Source organism: Rosa chinensis, chromosome 2 (genome assembly GCF_002994745.2).
Source record: "Rosa chinensis cultivar Old Blush chromosome 2, RchiOBHm-V2, whole genome shotgun sequence".
NCBI classification, from domain to species: Eukaryota; Viridiplantae; Streptophyta; class Magnoliopsida; order Rosales; family Rosaceae; genus Rosa; species Rosa chinensis.
Genome location: NC_037089.1, coordinates 68278103 through 68292322, shown reverse-complemented (window position 1 = coordinate 68292322; position 14220 = coordinate 68278103). Strand labels below are relative to the sequence as shown.

The window sequence follows — 14220 nt, the reverse complement described above, 5'->3', positions numbered from 1 at the left end:
GATGATCAGCAGGTTGAGGTGAGTTCATAGAGCTAAGGATCGGAAGTTTTGGTGGCCGGAGCTAGGAGAAAACCGGCGTTGACTAAAATTGAACTCAAATCGGCTCAAGCTCCCCGCCGCCGTGTAAGGCTGCCACAGACGGGTGCGCAAGGACCAGGAGAAGCCAAGGGAAGAAGTTTGGTAAAGATTGGTGGCCGGATGGTGGAGAACTTGGCCGGAGAAGGTTTTGCCCAGTTTCCGGTCGGCTCGGACGCGTGAGAGGGAGAGAGAAATGTCAGTTTCCAAAATTGGAAACTGAATGGTATTTTTGGAAAATTGCCAAAAATGGAAGCTTTTATATTAAACTGGAAACTTTTTCAAAAAATCATAATTAATTCATACGAACTCCGATTTTTTGTGTTCCGCATATGCACGAGATCGTATCGATGAGCTCAACAACTTTCGTGAAGGAAATTTTCCCAAAATCCGTACGTATAAAAAGTCGATTTTTGCGTGCCCCTAAATAACATACGTTTTCGAAATAAAATCGTTCGAACTAATTTCGCAACTCCTCAAAGCTTCGTACTTCCTCCCATGACCACGAAATTAATACTAAAATTTCATCGGAAAATAATTTGAATTTACGGGGTATTACATTTAAGCAATAAGCATACAAATATAATAATAAATAAATAAAAATCGCACAGCGCAGCACCTACCGCCTAGGTGTCCGCCTAAAATTCAAACGGTCAGAGTCACCGATTCTTCATTAGTCATGGCAGAGAGGCACCGCCCAGCGCCTAGGCGGCTGAATTTTAGAACATTGATCTAAATCTTGATTTAGTGGATCATTTTAGAATTTAGAAAAGATAAATTTAACAAACTTGTCGGATTAATTGCAATGCATTAATCTACGCCAACAGCAACAGTAAGCCAGTGATCTTAAAGCGACTTATTATCTAAGAAACTGCATTTGTTTTGCTTTCAATGATCATTTCTGCTCAACAGTTGCATCAACGCGACTTGGAGGTGTTTTCCTTGACAAACCAGAGTATCCAACCTTATGATACTTTCCTCCTAAATGCTAAATCAATCCGCACTCGGTCCGAGTGGTTCACACCAAATCCTTGGTAGCTTCATGTCTACTTATAATAATTATTTTTTTTTCTTGAAATATTATAATTATATCTTCTAGTGGTTTCTTGTGATATATTATGCCCAGTAATTTACATAGAGGTTAAATTACTATTTCCATAAGCAAACAAGTTGGCTGTCCGAATTTCTATTAGAAGCATGATGACTTTAACTCGCGGGAAAAAGAAAGGAAAGTTGGCAGGTTGAACTTTTGTGGTAGAGTCGTCCCCTCGGTTGACAGGGGCTCAGGGCAAGCAGTAAGCCAAAAACCTCCAATCCGCACAGCATATATAGACTCCATAGTGTAAATTCTTGGAGAGGAAAAATATCATATTAAAAAAATGACAAATAAAAATATAACTTATTAGTAGATGAATCACACCCAATTGTGTCGAGACTTTTTGAGTTAAAAGTCAACATCTACTGGGTGGTTAAGTTGGAATAATATTGTAGCACAATGATAGACCACGGGCCACTTTTATCATTGTTTATCAGAGTGGGTCCCTCTCCAATCACGTCGTCAGTATGGACTCAGATTTGGGCTCCTTATATTGCAATCGGAAAATTCTTATTAGTGGGACTTGGATTGTTACTTGATTCACCACATCTCCAATGTGGGACTTGTGCCCCAATTTCCTATGAAAAAATTGGATTTGTTAATTGATTGCATTTGTAGACCTAGAGCTAGGCTGCACGTGAGAGGAAGTCTTAGAGAGGAAATATCTCACACTAGAAAAAGTGACAAATAAAAATATAACTTATAAGTTGCTGGATCACAGCTAATTTACTGAGGTCTTTTGTGATTAAAACTCAACACCTAATGGGTGGTTAAGTTGAGACAATATCGGTACAATAATGGGTTAAAACCACGCTTGTCACTGTCTAACAAGGTATTAGAACGGGTCTCTCTCCAATTAGGTCTCTAATTGTCATTGATCGGATTTGGGTTCATTAGATTGGACATCAAAAATATTTCAATTGTATTGTAACCAAGCATCCGATGTCGGCCTTGGATTATTACTTGATTGATCAAGTCCCATACATTGGATTGTTAATTGATTTACAAATTCATGTGAGAATTGGATTGTTAATTGATTTCTCGTGCTAATTTTGAGTTAGGTTGCATGTGAGGGGGCGTGTTGGAGGGGGAAAATCTCACATTAGAAAAGTGACAAAAGATTTATAACTTATAAGTGGGCGGATCACACCCAATTGTACAATGACATTTTGTTATTAAAGCTCAGCACCTAATTAGTTGTTAAGTTTGGACAATATTGGTACAAGGATAGGCCACGGGCCACACATGTCGCCGTTTAACACAAACATAGCCTATCGAAAACCAAGGGTGATATGTCTGCATTCACTAACCACAACAAACTTGAGCACAAAACGAGCGCCATGCTTGTGAATCATCAGCCTGTTCTTCAAGCCCCAAATGGACGGCATGGTCCCAATGAATGTCTTTGGATCAATCTTCTTCTTGGAGGAAAGAAGAAGACCAACGGCGTCGAGATCTTGTGAGATGGCACCACTGGCTGCCACCTTCCATCTGTAACTCTGTACTATCCCTATGGGCAAGCATGCTGTTGTGATATATAATTTTTTTTTTCCTGGCCATCTTGCTCACATTCCACCAAAAGAATGAATGGGCACAAGTTTTGATCACTATATGAACAACAATTTTGTACACCAATCCATGGTCCATGGCACTTCCACAACAGCATTCAGCAGTAACATATAAGAGGAAATTCAATAATTTGGAGGAGCGATAATGATAGGACTAATACACAAACGAAAATTTTCTTGTCACAAACATCACTCTTTTTTATCAGTGAGTACACAAGACAATACAATACACTACAATACATGTAGTGATACACGATGTATACAAAAATAAAATCACCAGGATCTGCAGTGTGTTTTTCTCCTAAGCTTCTGTAGAAATATTACCAATTGCTCAATATACATCATATATACAAGAACATTTCCAATGCCATCAACATTACATAAAGATATACTTATGTTTATGTTAAAGGTTTAAAAATACTCTGACAAGTCTGCTTAATTCTCCAGATCCCAGACAACAACTTTTCCATCCAATCTTGTGATCCAAGTCAAGGTGTTAGAAACAATGAAAGATGATTCCCCGAAAATTAGGACAGGGTATTTAAATGAACAATTGGAACCAATTTCCTATCCACTTACTAACCTGATGTGCTGAAGCGCATTACTTTAGAACTCCCTGAAGTTCCAAGCGGCACGATACAACTACAGTTACTATTGAAGGAAAGAATCGTATATGATTAGGAGTTTATTGTGTATGATTCTTTAATATCTGTAATTAGTTTCTAGAGATCTTTTTGCTTTACTTAGACCTAGAATAGTGGATCTGGTTTGTAAGACAACGCATATAAGTTGTACCAAGTTGTTACAGAAGTGTATGAAATAGTGTTTCTTCACAAACTTGTTTCTGTTCATGGTATCAAAGCCTCGACTCTGAGGCATACTTTGAGGCAAGAAACTACAAACAAACCCCTACCCCCCAAGGCAAGAGACAAAGACATGAAGTTGGTCGATAAGAACGCGGCCTCAGCATCACAGAAAGTCCCAGAACCATGGGAGAACTCTAATCATCCACTCTTTCTCCATCATTCAGACTAGCCTGGCGCAGTCCTTGTGTCATAGCCATTGATGGAAGATAACTATACAACATGGGTCCAATCCATGAGCATGGCCCTAACCATCAAGAACAAGAAAGGTTTTGTTGATGGAACTTTCAACAGATCAGCTGACAACCCTGATGAACAAAGGCAATGGGATCGTTGCAACACGCTTGTCAAAACTTGGCTGCTAGGAGCCATATCGAAGGAAATTTCGGGCAGTGTGATTCTTTGCAAAGATGCAAGAGGTATGTGGCTTGAATTACAAGAAAGATTTTCTCATACTAACACGGTTCAACTGTTTCACATTAAGAATGCAATCCATGATTGTGAACAAGGCACGAACTCGGTCACATCTTTTTTCACAAAGCTCAACGGGCTTTGGGATGAGAAGGATGCACTTTATGCATTTCCTCCTTGCAGTTGCAACACAGCCACAGAAGTGAAGACTTACATGGAGACACAAAAGACAGTGAAGTTCTTGATGGGGCTCAGCGACAACTATGCGACGATACGAAGCAACATAATAGGGATGGATCCTCTCCCTAGTGGGCATATGCAATGGCTTTGCGTCATGAGAAACAAGCAGAGGTTTCTAGTGGGAAGTCCATAGCACCATCCTAGGCATTTGCTTTTTCAGTGACAAAGACAAGTTGTGATATTAATCCAACAGAAGAGGCCAAATGTGAAAAGTGCAACAAGACCAACCACACCACAAAGAATTGCATAGCACACCTTAAATGTACCTATTGCAACTGGAAGGGACACACCTATGAATATTGTCGTAGGAGAAAGGCTGCAATGGAAGGAGGACAAGCACGACCAAGAGGTAATCATGTGACTTCCTCAAATGATGACAAGGAGACTACGAACACCTTTCCTTTTTCACAAGAGGAGTGCCAGCAGCTTCTAGGGCTCTTGAACAAAAACAAGCCTGCTTTGATCAATCAAGTCGGTAATGTACCAAATTATGAGGAACTTTAAGGTAAAGCTTTTCATCTTTCACAAAATGGTAAAGAGACAATATGGATATTAGATAGTGGTGCCACTGATCACATAGTTTGTAGTCCTACTCTACTTACTTCACTAAAGCCTATCCATAATTGTTTGGTCAAAATTCCTGACGGAACCTCGGCACAAGTTACTCATATTGGGACAGTGGCTTTCTCTCCTTATTTTATTCTTCACAATGTTCCATGTGTTCCATTATTATACTTGAACTTGATCTCAGTGAGCAAATTAGCTTTTGATTCGTTCTATATTACCATCTTTCTCAGACAAATTTGTGTCATATAGGACCTAGGTTCGAGGAAGATGATTGGAACGGGAACTGAGAGGGAGGGGCTCTACTGCCTCAATCTACCACAGAAAGGAACATGCAACGTGGGACATTCCAAAACACACAACCTATGGCACCAAAGATTTGGACATCCCTCTAGCAAAGTATCTTCATTGTTTCCATTTCTCACAAATAAAGCTTGTGATACAAGCAATTGTTCTGTATGCCCTTTAGCTAAACACACTAGACACTCTTTCCCATTGAGCACTACTTCTAGTAAATCTTGTTTTGATTTAATCCATGTTGACATATGGGGTGGCTATCATGTTTACTCACTCTCTAGTGCACAATATTTCTTGACCATAGTTGATGATTATTCAAGGAGCACATGGGTATACCTAATGAAACACAAATCTGAAACACGAATCCTACTCACTAACTTCATTCACTTGGTTGAGAACCAATTTAGTAAGAGAGTTAAGGTTGTACGGAGTGATAATGGTCCAGAGTTTCAAATCACCTAATTCTATTCATCCAAAGATATCCTTCACCAAACCAGTTGTGTAAACACACCACAGCAAAATGGTGTTGTTGAGCGTAAACACCGACATTTACTAAATGTTGCTAGAGCTTTTCTTTTCCAAGCAAATCTGCCCAAACGTTTTTTGGGGGATGCTATCCTTACTACGGCCTACCTAATAAACAGAACACCAACACCACTCCTTCAAGGCAAAACACCCTTTCAAAAACTCTTCCACAAAGAACCGAGTTGCTCTCACCTACGGGTATTTGGTTGCCGTTGTTTCGTATCCACACATCCAGTGAGACCTAGCAAGTTTGATGCTCTTTCTACTGAATGCTTTTTTCTCGGATACCCTCATGGTAAAAAAGGATACAAAGTATATTGCTTGAAAGATAAGAAAGTCCTAGTATCACGAGATGTCCTATTCTTTAAAGATATGTTCCCTTTCCAAATCAACCCTGATATTCTTTCTCCATCAAACACGGGTTTGTTTCCCCCACTCACTCAATCATTCCATTCCGATTTTGATCCTATCTCCACCAATATCCTTAGTAAACCAAACACCTCCAATCACTCTCATCCTACCATAACTCATCATGATCCCACATATTCCGTTTATACTCAATCTTCTGATACCCTACATCCTTCCACCACCTCCTTAGATATTAACACATCATCAGCTCCCACGTCTTTGGATACTAACTCTACCTTGCTGCCAGCACCACACTCACAACCCTCACCATCCCCACCACCACCACGTCGATCTTCTCGACCGACTAAAACTCCAACCACACTGCAGGACTTTCATATTGAAGCAGCTCTCCCCTCACAGATCGGCTCACCACCTCCTTCGAGTGAGGTAGTCCCTTCAGGTACTGCTCACTCACTCTCTAGTGAATTATCCTATGACAGATTATCTCCTCACCATAAAGCTTTCACCACTAAGATCACTATCCAGAGAGAGCCTACTTCTTTTTTCTGAAGTAGTTCAAGACATCAAATGGCGAGACGCCTTGCAGCAAGAAGTTCAAGCCCTTCAAGATAATAAAACTTGGAGTTTGGTCTCCCTCCCAGCTCACAAGCGACCCATTGGCTGCAAATGGGTCTACAAAAAAAGAAACATGTCATACAAAATGTCCATCAAACACTAAAACTTGCTTTTCAATACTCTGAAAGAAAAGGGGAACTCACATTCAAAATGTCCATGAAACACTAAAACTTTTTCATTTCAATATTCAAACATTTTCATTTATTCCCTCTAAGTTTTCATTTGAATTCAATTAAAAGAATGAAACTTTCACATAACCCACAAGTAAACTGATAAAGGTGACCCAGAAGATCTAAAACCTGAAAGGCGGAGCCTTCGGTGGTTCTACCCATCACAAACTCATCCAAATTAGTCTTGCCCACCACAATCCCACCCAGCTCCTTAATCTTCCTGACGGCGGTGGCATCATACGGCGGTGTATAGCCCTCCAAAACCCTGGAACCCTGCCATGGACGACATCTTCGCCATACATATGTTATCCTTCACAGCCATAAGGACCCCGGCCAGGGTCCCATCTCCTCATTCCGGCGAAGCCTGTCATCAAGGTCGCGGGCCTGGACGAGGACGGCGTCAGAGACGTGGAGGAAGGAGTTGAGGTGGGGCTGGGTGCGGCCGAGGCGGGCGAGGAAGGACTCGGCGAGCTCTGCGGCGGTGATTTGGTGGGAGAGGAGGGAGTCGCGGGTGGAGAGGATTTGGGATTTGGATTGGGTTCGGGTTGGGTAAGAAATAGAGAGAGACGACCATATACATTTGGGTTCGGGTCGGGTTTGCCAACTTCTCCTCCAATGAATGTGGAAATGATTTGATGGTTTGGTCCAGTACTATAGTTGATGTTTTGCATCACATAGTTGTAGGAGAAAATCTAGATATGGATTTGTAGGAAATTTTAAAATGACTGATTTGGATCACTGGATCATTCAGACTTTTGATATAAAATTTTGGAGTGTTTTTTTTCCCATTTTTGATGTAACGTGACATTGTAACTAACTCAATATAGATTTGTGCATTCGCTAATGTTTTATTGAATTTTGCTCAGCAAATTGGTGATTGGGAATTCAAGTAACGGCTAAATCGAGTTGGTATGTGGGTCGGGACAAGTTGAGTTGAAGCAACATTTAAATACTCAAGATCTAATTTTAGTAATATTTAACCAGTTTTTTTAAGTGAGATAAAGTGAAATTCTACTTTTTATAATGTCTATAGCTCTATTTGACTAGTGAACAATTCTTGGCCAAAATTTTTCTCATCTTTTTCTCTTCTCAAGTTGGAAAACAAATAAAACCTTAATCAAAATCATAAGTGACTCTATTCATAAACTAGTTTGGACTATCACCATTTGGACATTGGAGGAGGAGTTGGATATAAGTAGGGGTGGCCAAACGAAACCGAAAACCGAAAAAAACCGTACCGAAAACCGAACCGTAGCCGAAAAAACCGAACCGAAACAAAAAAAACCGAGCCGAACCGATTATGTTCGGTTCGGTTTTCGGTTTCGGCTATGTGAAAACCGAACCGAACCGAACCGAACCGAACCGAACCGAACCGAACCGAACCGAACCGAAATATTGTGAAATTTTATGACCATGGTTTACCAATCCGATCGGGTTCGAAACTATTGTGAAATTTGCTAAATTTTTTACCACACGCATAATTTATTGTAATCATCGCATCCAACGGTCAGTTTTTTTATTTTCTTTATAGAGGTTTCTCTTTGGAGTGTATGATATATAAATATAGGTTTATAAGAGTAACTAAGTTTGACCTAGTTGATCGAATTCGAAACGAGAACCAAATTGGCCAGATTTTTTACAACCACCATAAAACATTACAATCTCTCCATCGAGTGGTTGGTTTCTCTAAATTCATTGTTCTCTTCATGGTTGCTTTAGAATGAACCTCAATAATTTAAATATAATATATAAGTCATACTACTTTAGGAGTCAAATTGGTATAGGCCAATGTATTGGTAATTAAAATTGAAATTTTTATCTTATGTCAACGCACATCCATCAATGAAATATTTACAAACATGATGTAAAAAAATAAGCACGTTTCGCGGTCGTCACTTCATTGGTCAACCAAGAAAACATACAAGTGACTACGGTTGACCAATCCGATCGGGTTCGAAACTATTGTGAAATTTGCTAAATTTTTAACCACAAGCATAATTTATTGTAATAATCGCATCCAACGGTCGGTTTTTTTATTTTCTTTGAATTTATAGAGGTTTATCTTTTGAGTGTATGATATATAAATATAGGTTTATAAGAGTAACTAAGTTTGACCTAGTTGATCGAATTCGAAACGAGAACCAAATTGGCCGGATTTTTTACAACCACCATAAAACATTACAATCTCTCCATCGAGTGGTTGGTTTCTCCAAATTCATTTTTCTCTTCATGGTTGCTTTAGAATGAACCTCAATAATTTAAATACAATATATAAGTCATACTACTTTAGGAGACAAATTGGTATAGGGCAATGTATTGGTAATTAAAATTGAAATTTTTATCTTATGTCAACGCACATCCATCAATAAAATATTTACAAACATGATGTAAAAAAATAAGCACGTTTCGCGGTCGTCACTTTATTGGTCAACCAAGAAAACATACAAGTGACTACGGTTGACCAATCCGATCCGGTTCGAAACTATTGTGAAATTTGCTAAATTTTTAACCACACGCATAATTTATTGTAATAATTGCATCCAACGGTCGGTTTTTTTATTTTCTTTGAATTTATAGAGGTTTCTCTTTGGAGTGTATGATATATAAATATAGATTTATAAGAGTAACTAAGTTTGACCTAGTTGATCGAATTCAAAACAAGAACCAAAGCCATTAAGCCAACCATTTCATATAATGAAGCTTTGAAATTTGATTATGAACTACGAAGCAAGATTATTGTCTTGCCAAAAAACAAAAAAAAATTGTTTTATTGAAAGAAAAAAAAAACCGAACCGAACCAAAAAATACACAAACCGAACCGAAAAATACACAAACCGAACCGAACCGAACCGACAATTCGGTTCGGTTTTCGGTTTCGGCCTAAAACCGAACCGATCGGAACCGAACCCACCCCTAGATATAAGCTCTTTGTTACCTTTTCATAGAAGACTCTCTCTCTCTCTCTCTCTCTCTCTCTCTCTCTCTCTCTCTCTCTCTCTCTCTCTCTCTCTCTCTCTCTCTCTCTCTCTCTCTCTCTCTCTCTCTCTCTCTCTCTCTCTCTCTCTCTCTCTCTCTCTCTCTGGGTCCTTTCCACTAGAAATTAGTTTCTTTATAATATCAAGATTATAATCAAGAATCTTTTGCTTTTTATTTTTTGGTCAATAAACAAGTATACTTGTGTAATATCAATAAAATTTAGAATTATAATCAGGGTCCTTGACCTAAAGCACCAAAATGATTCAAAATTATCCCATTTATCCCAACAACAGATTTTTATTCCCACTAACTCAATTTGAAGAAAAATGACTATTCTACCCTCAACCTAATTTCTAAACTACAGCCACAGCCACTGTCCCTCTCTCATCCCACCGATGTACGAATCGATCTCTCTCTCTCTCTATCCAGCACGACCGTCACCGACATACTCTCTCTCAGATCACGAGCACCATGTCGTGGGCGACAGCGTCGTCTTCATCGGAGGAGGAGGACACATACTCTGATGAATTTCAGACCACCATGTCCTCAACGGACTCAATGCTCAGCGAAGCTTCAAGAAGGTGAAGGAGTCGTATTTGGGGAAAAGAGTGATGAAGCTGTGCAGGAAGCTGAGTTTTTTGAAAGAGTATCTGCCGGAGGATAGGAAGCCGATTCATGCTTGGTCTGTGATTCTATTCGTTGCCGCTTTGGCTTTTCTAGGTGCGTAACTGTGTATGATTTTGTTGTTGACAAAATGGAGGAGGAGAATTGATCTTCATAGATTGTGCTCTATTTTGGTTGCTGAGCATTTATAGTATATCATGTATATTTTTTGTTTTTTGTTATTTAATCAATTATGCTTGGATGGTATTCAGTTACATTGGGAATTGTAAGACACAATTACTTAGCTAGAAAACAAAGGAAAGCAATGTTGGACTTTTATTCTTAAAAAAGTATTGTGAAAATCCTGAAAAAGTTCTAGATGGAATAAATTTTGACTTACTGTACTGGAGAGTTATTATTGATCACATTCAACTCTAGTAGAGGAGTTCATAACACGTTGAAACTTGAAATGTCATTTGGTAAAATGGGGGGCAAAAGGCTTGTAAGGAAAGACAAAAAGAAGAAAAAAAGTTTTATCAGGAGGCAATAGAGGTCTATTGGGGGGCAATAGATGTTTTGAATTGATATAATCTCTTCATTTTTTTTTCTTTAATCAAAGTTTTATTTGTCTAATTTTAGGTAATTAGTTCCCACTCTGGCAACTGAAATATCTACTAAGGGGCAATAAAGGTCCATTGGAGGGCAATACAGGTTTATTGGTAGGGATAATAAACCTCTCCGGCCCCATGTGACATCTCCGACAACCTCTTCGAGGACTTCCAGCGAGGTTTCATAACCCTCTATTGCCCCCCCCCAATAAAGGTCTATTGGGGGGCAATAGAGGTTTACTGGCCCTCTATTGGGGGCAATATATGTTTATTGGAGGGCAATAAAGGTCTATTTAGGGGCAATAGACATTTTCGGCGACCTATGAAATCTCCAACGACTACTTTAGGGACATCCGGAAAAATTTTCAAAGAAGTCAGGTGAGTGGCCGCGGGTGACGAAATCCGGCGATAGTTGACCGGAATCTGGTGACCCGTGATGGGACTCCGGCGAAGTCTCCTATGACTTATCTCTCTTCCACTCTCTCTCTCTCTCTCTCTCTCTCTTTCTCTCTCTCTCTATGTAACAAAGAGATGAGGGTAAAATAGTCTAAAAAATAAACAAAAAATAAAAAGAAAAACTTAATTGAGTATTAGGGAATAGCTTATTAGAGTCTTTATAGGTAAAGGGGAATTAAAAAAACTTAATAGTGTAAGTGGGATAAATGACCCTAGAATTAGGGTAAATGGAGAAAAAACCCTTATAATAAATCCATTTTAAAATCCAAATGAATATTGGAGTATTAATTACTGTACAGACAACCTTAGCAGAGGGAAACATATTTCTACAGGAGATTTATAGCAAATTACCTAAGACCGTCATAACGTGATAAGTTCGATCGAAGATGACTCAGACTGCGCAATAATGTAGTAGGCTAGCAATCCAAGTGAGAAAGATGGTAACGAGACCAGCAAGTTAATGTTTCGGAAGATACTAATCAAGACACAAAAGGGTGTATGCATGAATTTTGGGGAAGAACAGTGAAGTAACCAGTTAAATTGAAAAGCTAATAATCGAAGAAGGTAGACCTCTGTTATGGAGCATCGATCCTAGTTCTTCAAGATGAGATGCAGCAGTACAAATTGCAGAAGTTACTCCATTAATATCAACACCATCATTGAGAGTTTCACAGATATCGAACAGACCAATTTTCAGTCCTTTCAAAGGTAGGTTTAGATTCCATCAAACTTATGGAAACAAATTGAGATGCAAGGAGTTGCATAGCTTGATGGCTAAGTTTTGGTGGGTTGACAAAATCTTCATTAATACATCGGCTTGCTTGAGAAAAACTCTGTGTACGTACCACAGTGAAGGGGGCTTGGGGTTCAGAAATATAGTGCATTTCAACCAAGCTTTACTTGCTAATTAATTAAGCAAGGTTGGCGGATTTTACATAACCCTAGCTTTTTAATTTCGAGGTTTTATAAGTCAAGTTATTTCCCAGAAACTGATTTCTCGGGGGCCAAGTTGTTGGGGGGACTCATCTGATGTAATGCTCCGCCATGTGCATGGCGTGAACTTTTGCTGCAAGGGCTTCGCTATCAAGTTGGTAAATTCAATATGATTTCTGTTTGGAATGATCCCTGGCTTCCACTACACACAGTTTCAAGAAATTTTCTTTATCTATGAAGGGCATGGAGGACTTGAGAGTCAAAGACATCATCGACCAGTACGAGAAAGAGTGTTGTATGCCTATAATATTTCAGGAACTCGAGGTTGAGATTATTGCATGTATTTAGTTGAGCACTTGGGTCGCCGATGACAGACTAATTGTATGGCATTTCTATAATAAAAGGGAGATATTCTCATAGAAATGGATATCATGTAGCTAGCTAGAAGGGTTGTGGGTTTGGCTGAACGTGCTTCATGTTCTTTGGGTCCAGTATGTATAAATAGGGTATACTAGGAGCGTATATGGGCAGCGAGAATACCACCAAAAACCAGGGTGTTTATCTGGAGGTTGTTACGTGGAATTCTGCCTACCAAGTCTGCCTTGCCTAAGAAGGTAAATATGATTGATAATTCATGTTTGTTCTGTGGCCATGCAATGGAAAAACTGAAAAAGGGTTGCATGTATTAAGAAATTGTGAAGTGGTTAATTGTTACTGGGCGTTCACTAAGCTTGGTTTGAAGGCTATTAAAGTGAGTGCAAAGTTCTTGCTGATCGCGCAAGTTCTTCGTGTACCTTTGGGCTATATGGACAGAACGTAACAATGTAGTGTGGAAGGGAAGCTGCTACAATGATTGGAATACGGCGCAGCATACCTTGAAGTTCTTGGAGGAGTATAAAAGGTGCATCCGGCTTGGAGTGGGAAGAGGAAAAGGCCTCCCGCTAAGTGCATGTGGCAGAACCCACCCAGCGGTAGACTGAAGAATATTAATGTAGATTGTAGGGCACGGTGGTTATTTTGAATCAACATGGTGAGTGCTTAACAGTATTGGCGTGGTATTTGTTAGTGGAGATGAGAGAGTAGAGAGAAGAGAGAGAGACACAGAAATTTCAAGAAGGAAAACTAAGCTTTCTTACATTACAATGAGAACGTACAGGTATTTATACCTTGAGCTGAGCTACACAGATGAGCAACACGTGGTAGACAGCTGTAGGTCACTAACTAATTAAGCATGAACTAACCCTAATTAGCAAGACTAATTAAGCACTAATTATAACAGCAACGTAACAACCTTTCCTACCAATGAACAATGCTAGGCTAGGAACTATATTTCTGTTAACAGCCCTCCTCAGCTTGATGCTTAGACATGAGCTTCAAGCTGGTGCAAAGGTAGTTGTGTTGTGGTGATCAAAGCCAGTCTGCAATTTGTTCCTTTGAGGCTACAAACTGAACCTTAATTGTACCAGCCTTGACTTGAACACGGGTGAAGTGCACATCAACTTCTATGTGTTTCAACTTTGAGTGATAGACTGGGTTGGTTGCAAGAGCAAGGGCTGAGATGTTGTCACAGTGGAGAGTTGGTATCTGAAGCAGATCAATATGAAGATCCTTAATCAAATGAGTTAACCATAGTATCTCTGAAGTTGTATCAGCCATACTTCTGTATTCTGCTTCAGTGGAGGACCTAGAGAATGCAGATTGTTTCTTGCTACACCAAGAAATAGGAGCACCATCAAGCATGATTACAAACCCTATGGTGGACTTTCTATCATTCGGATCACATGCCCAATCAACATCACAATAAGCTTGAAGATCAATGGGTTTAGCACACTGAGTAGCCCTCCTGAAGCA

The 14220-nt window shown here is 39.5% G+C and overlaps 1 protein-coding gene across 1 annotated transcript; it reads left to right on the top strand.

The window, feature by feature from the left end:
* Window positions 1-3804: 3804 nt before the first annotated feature.
* Window positions 3805-4386, top strand: LOC112184844. Its single transcript, XM_024323073.1, has one exon. It carries the CDS (start codon window positions 3805-3807, stop codon window positions 4384-4386), a length of 582 nt encoding a protein of 193 aa, XP_024178841.1.
* The last annotated feature ends 9834 nt before the right edge of the window (window positions 4387-14220 follow it).

Coding starts and splice junctions, on each gene's coding strand:
- LOC112184844 (XM_024323073.1), top strand. CDS start 3,805: ATGGAAGATAACTATACAACATGGGTCCAATCCATGAGCATGGCCCTA.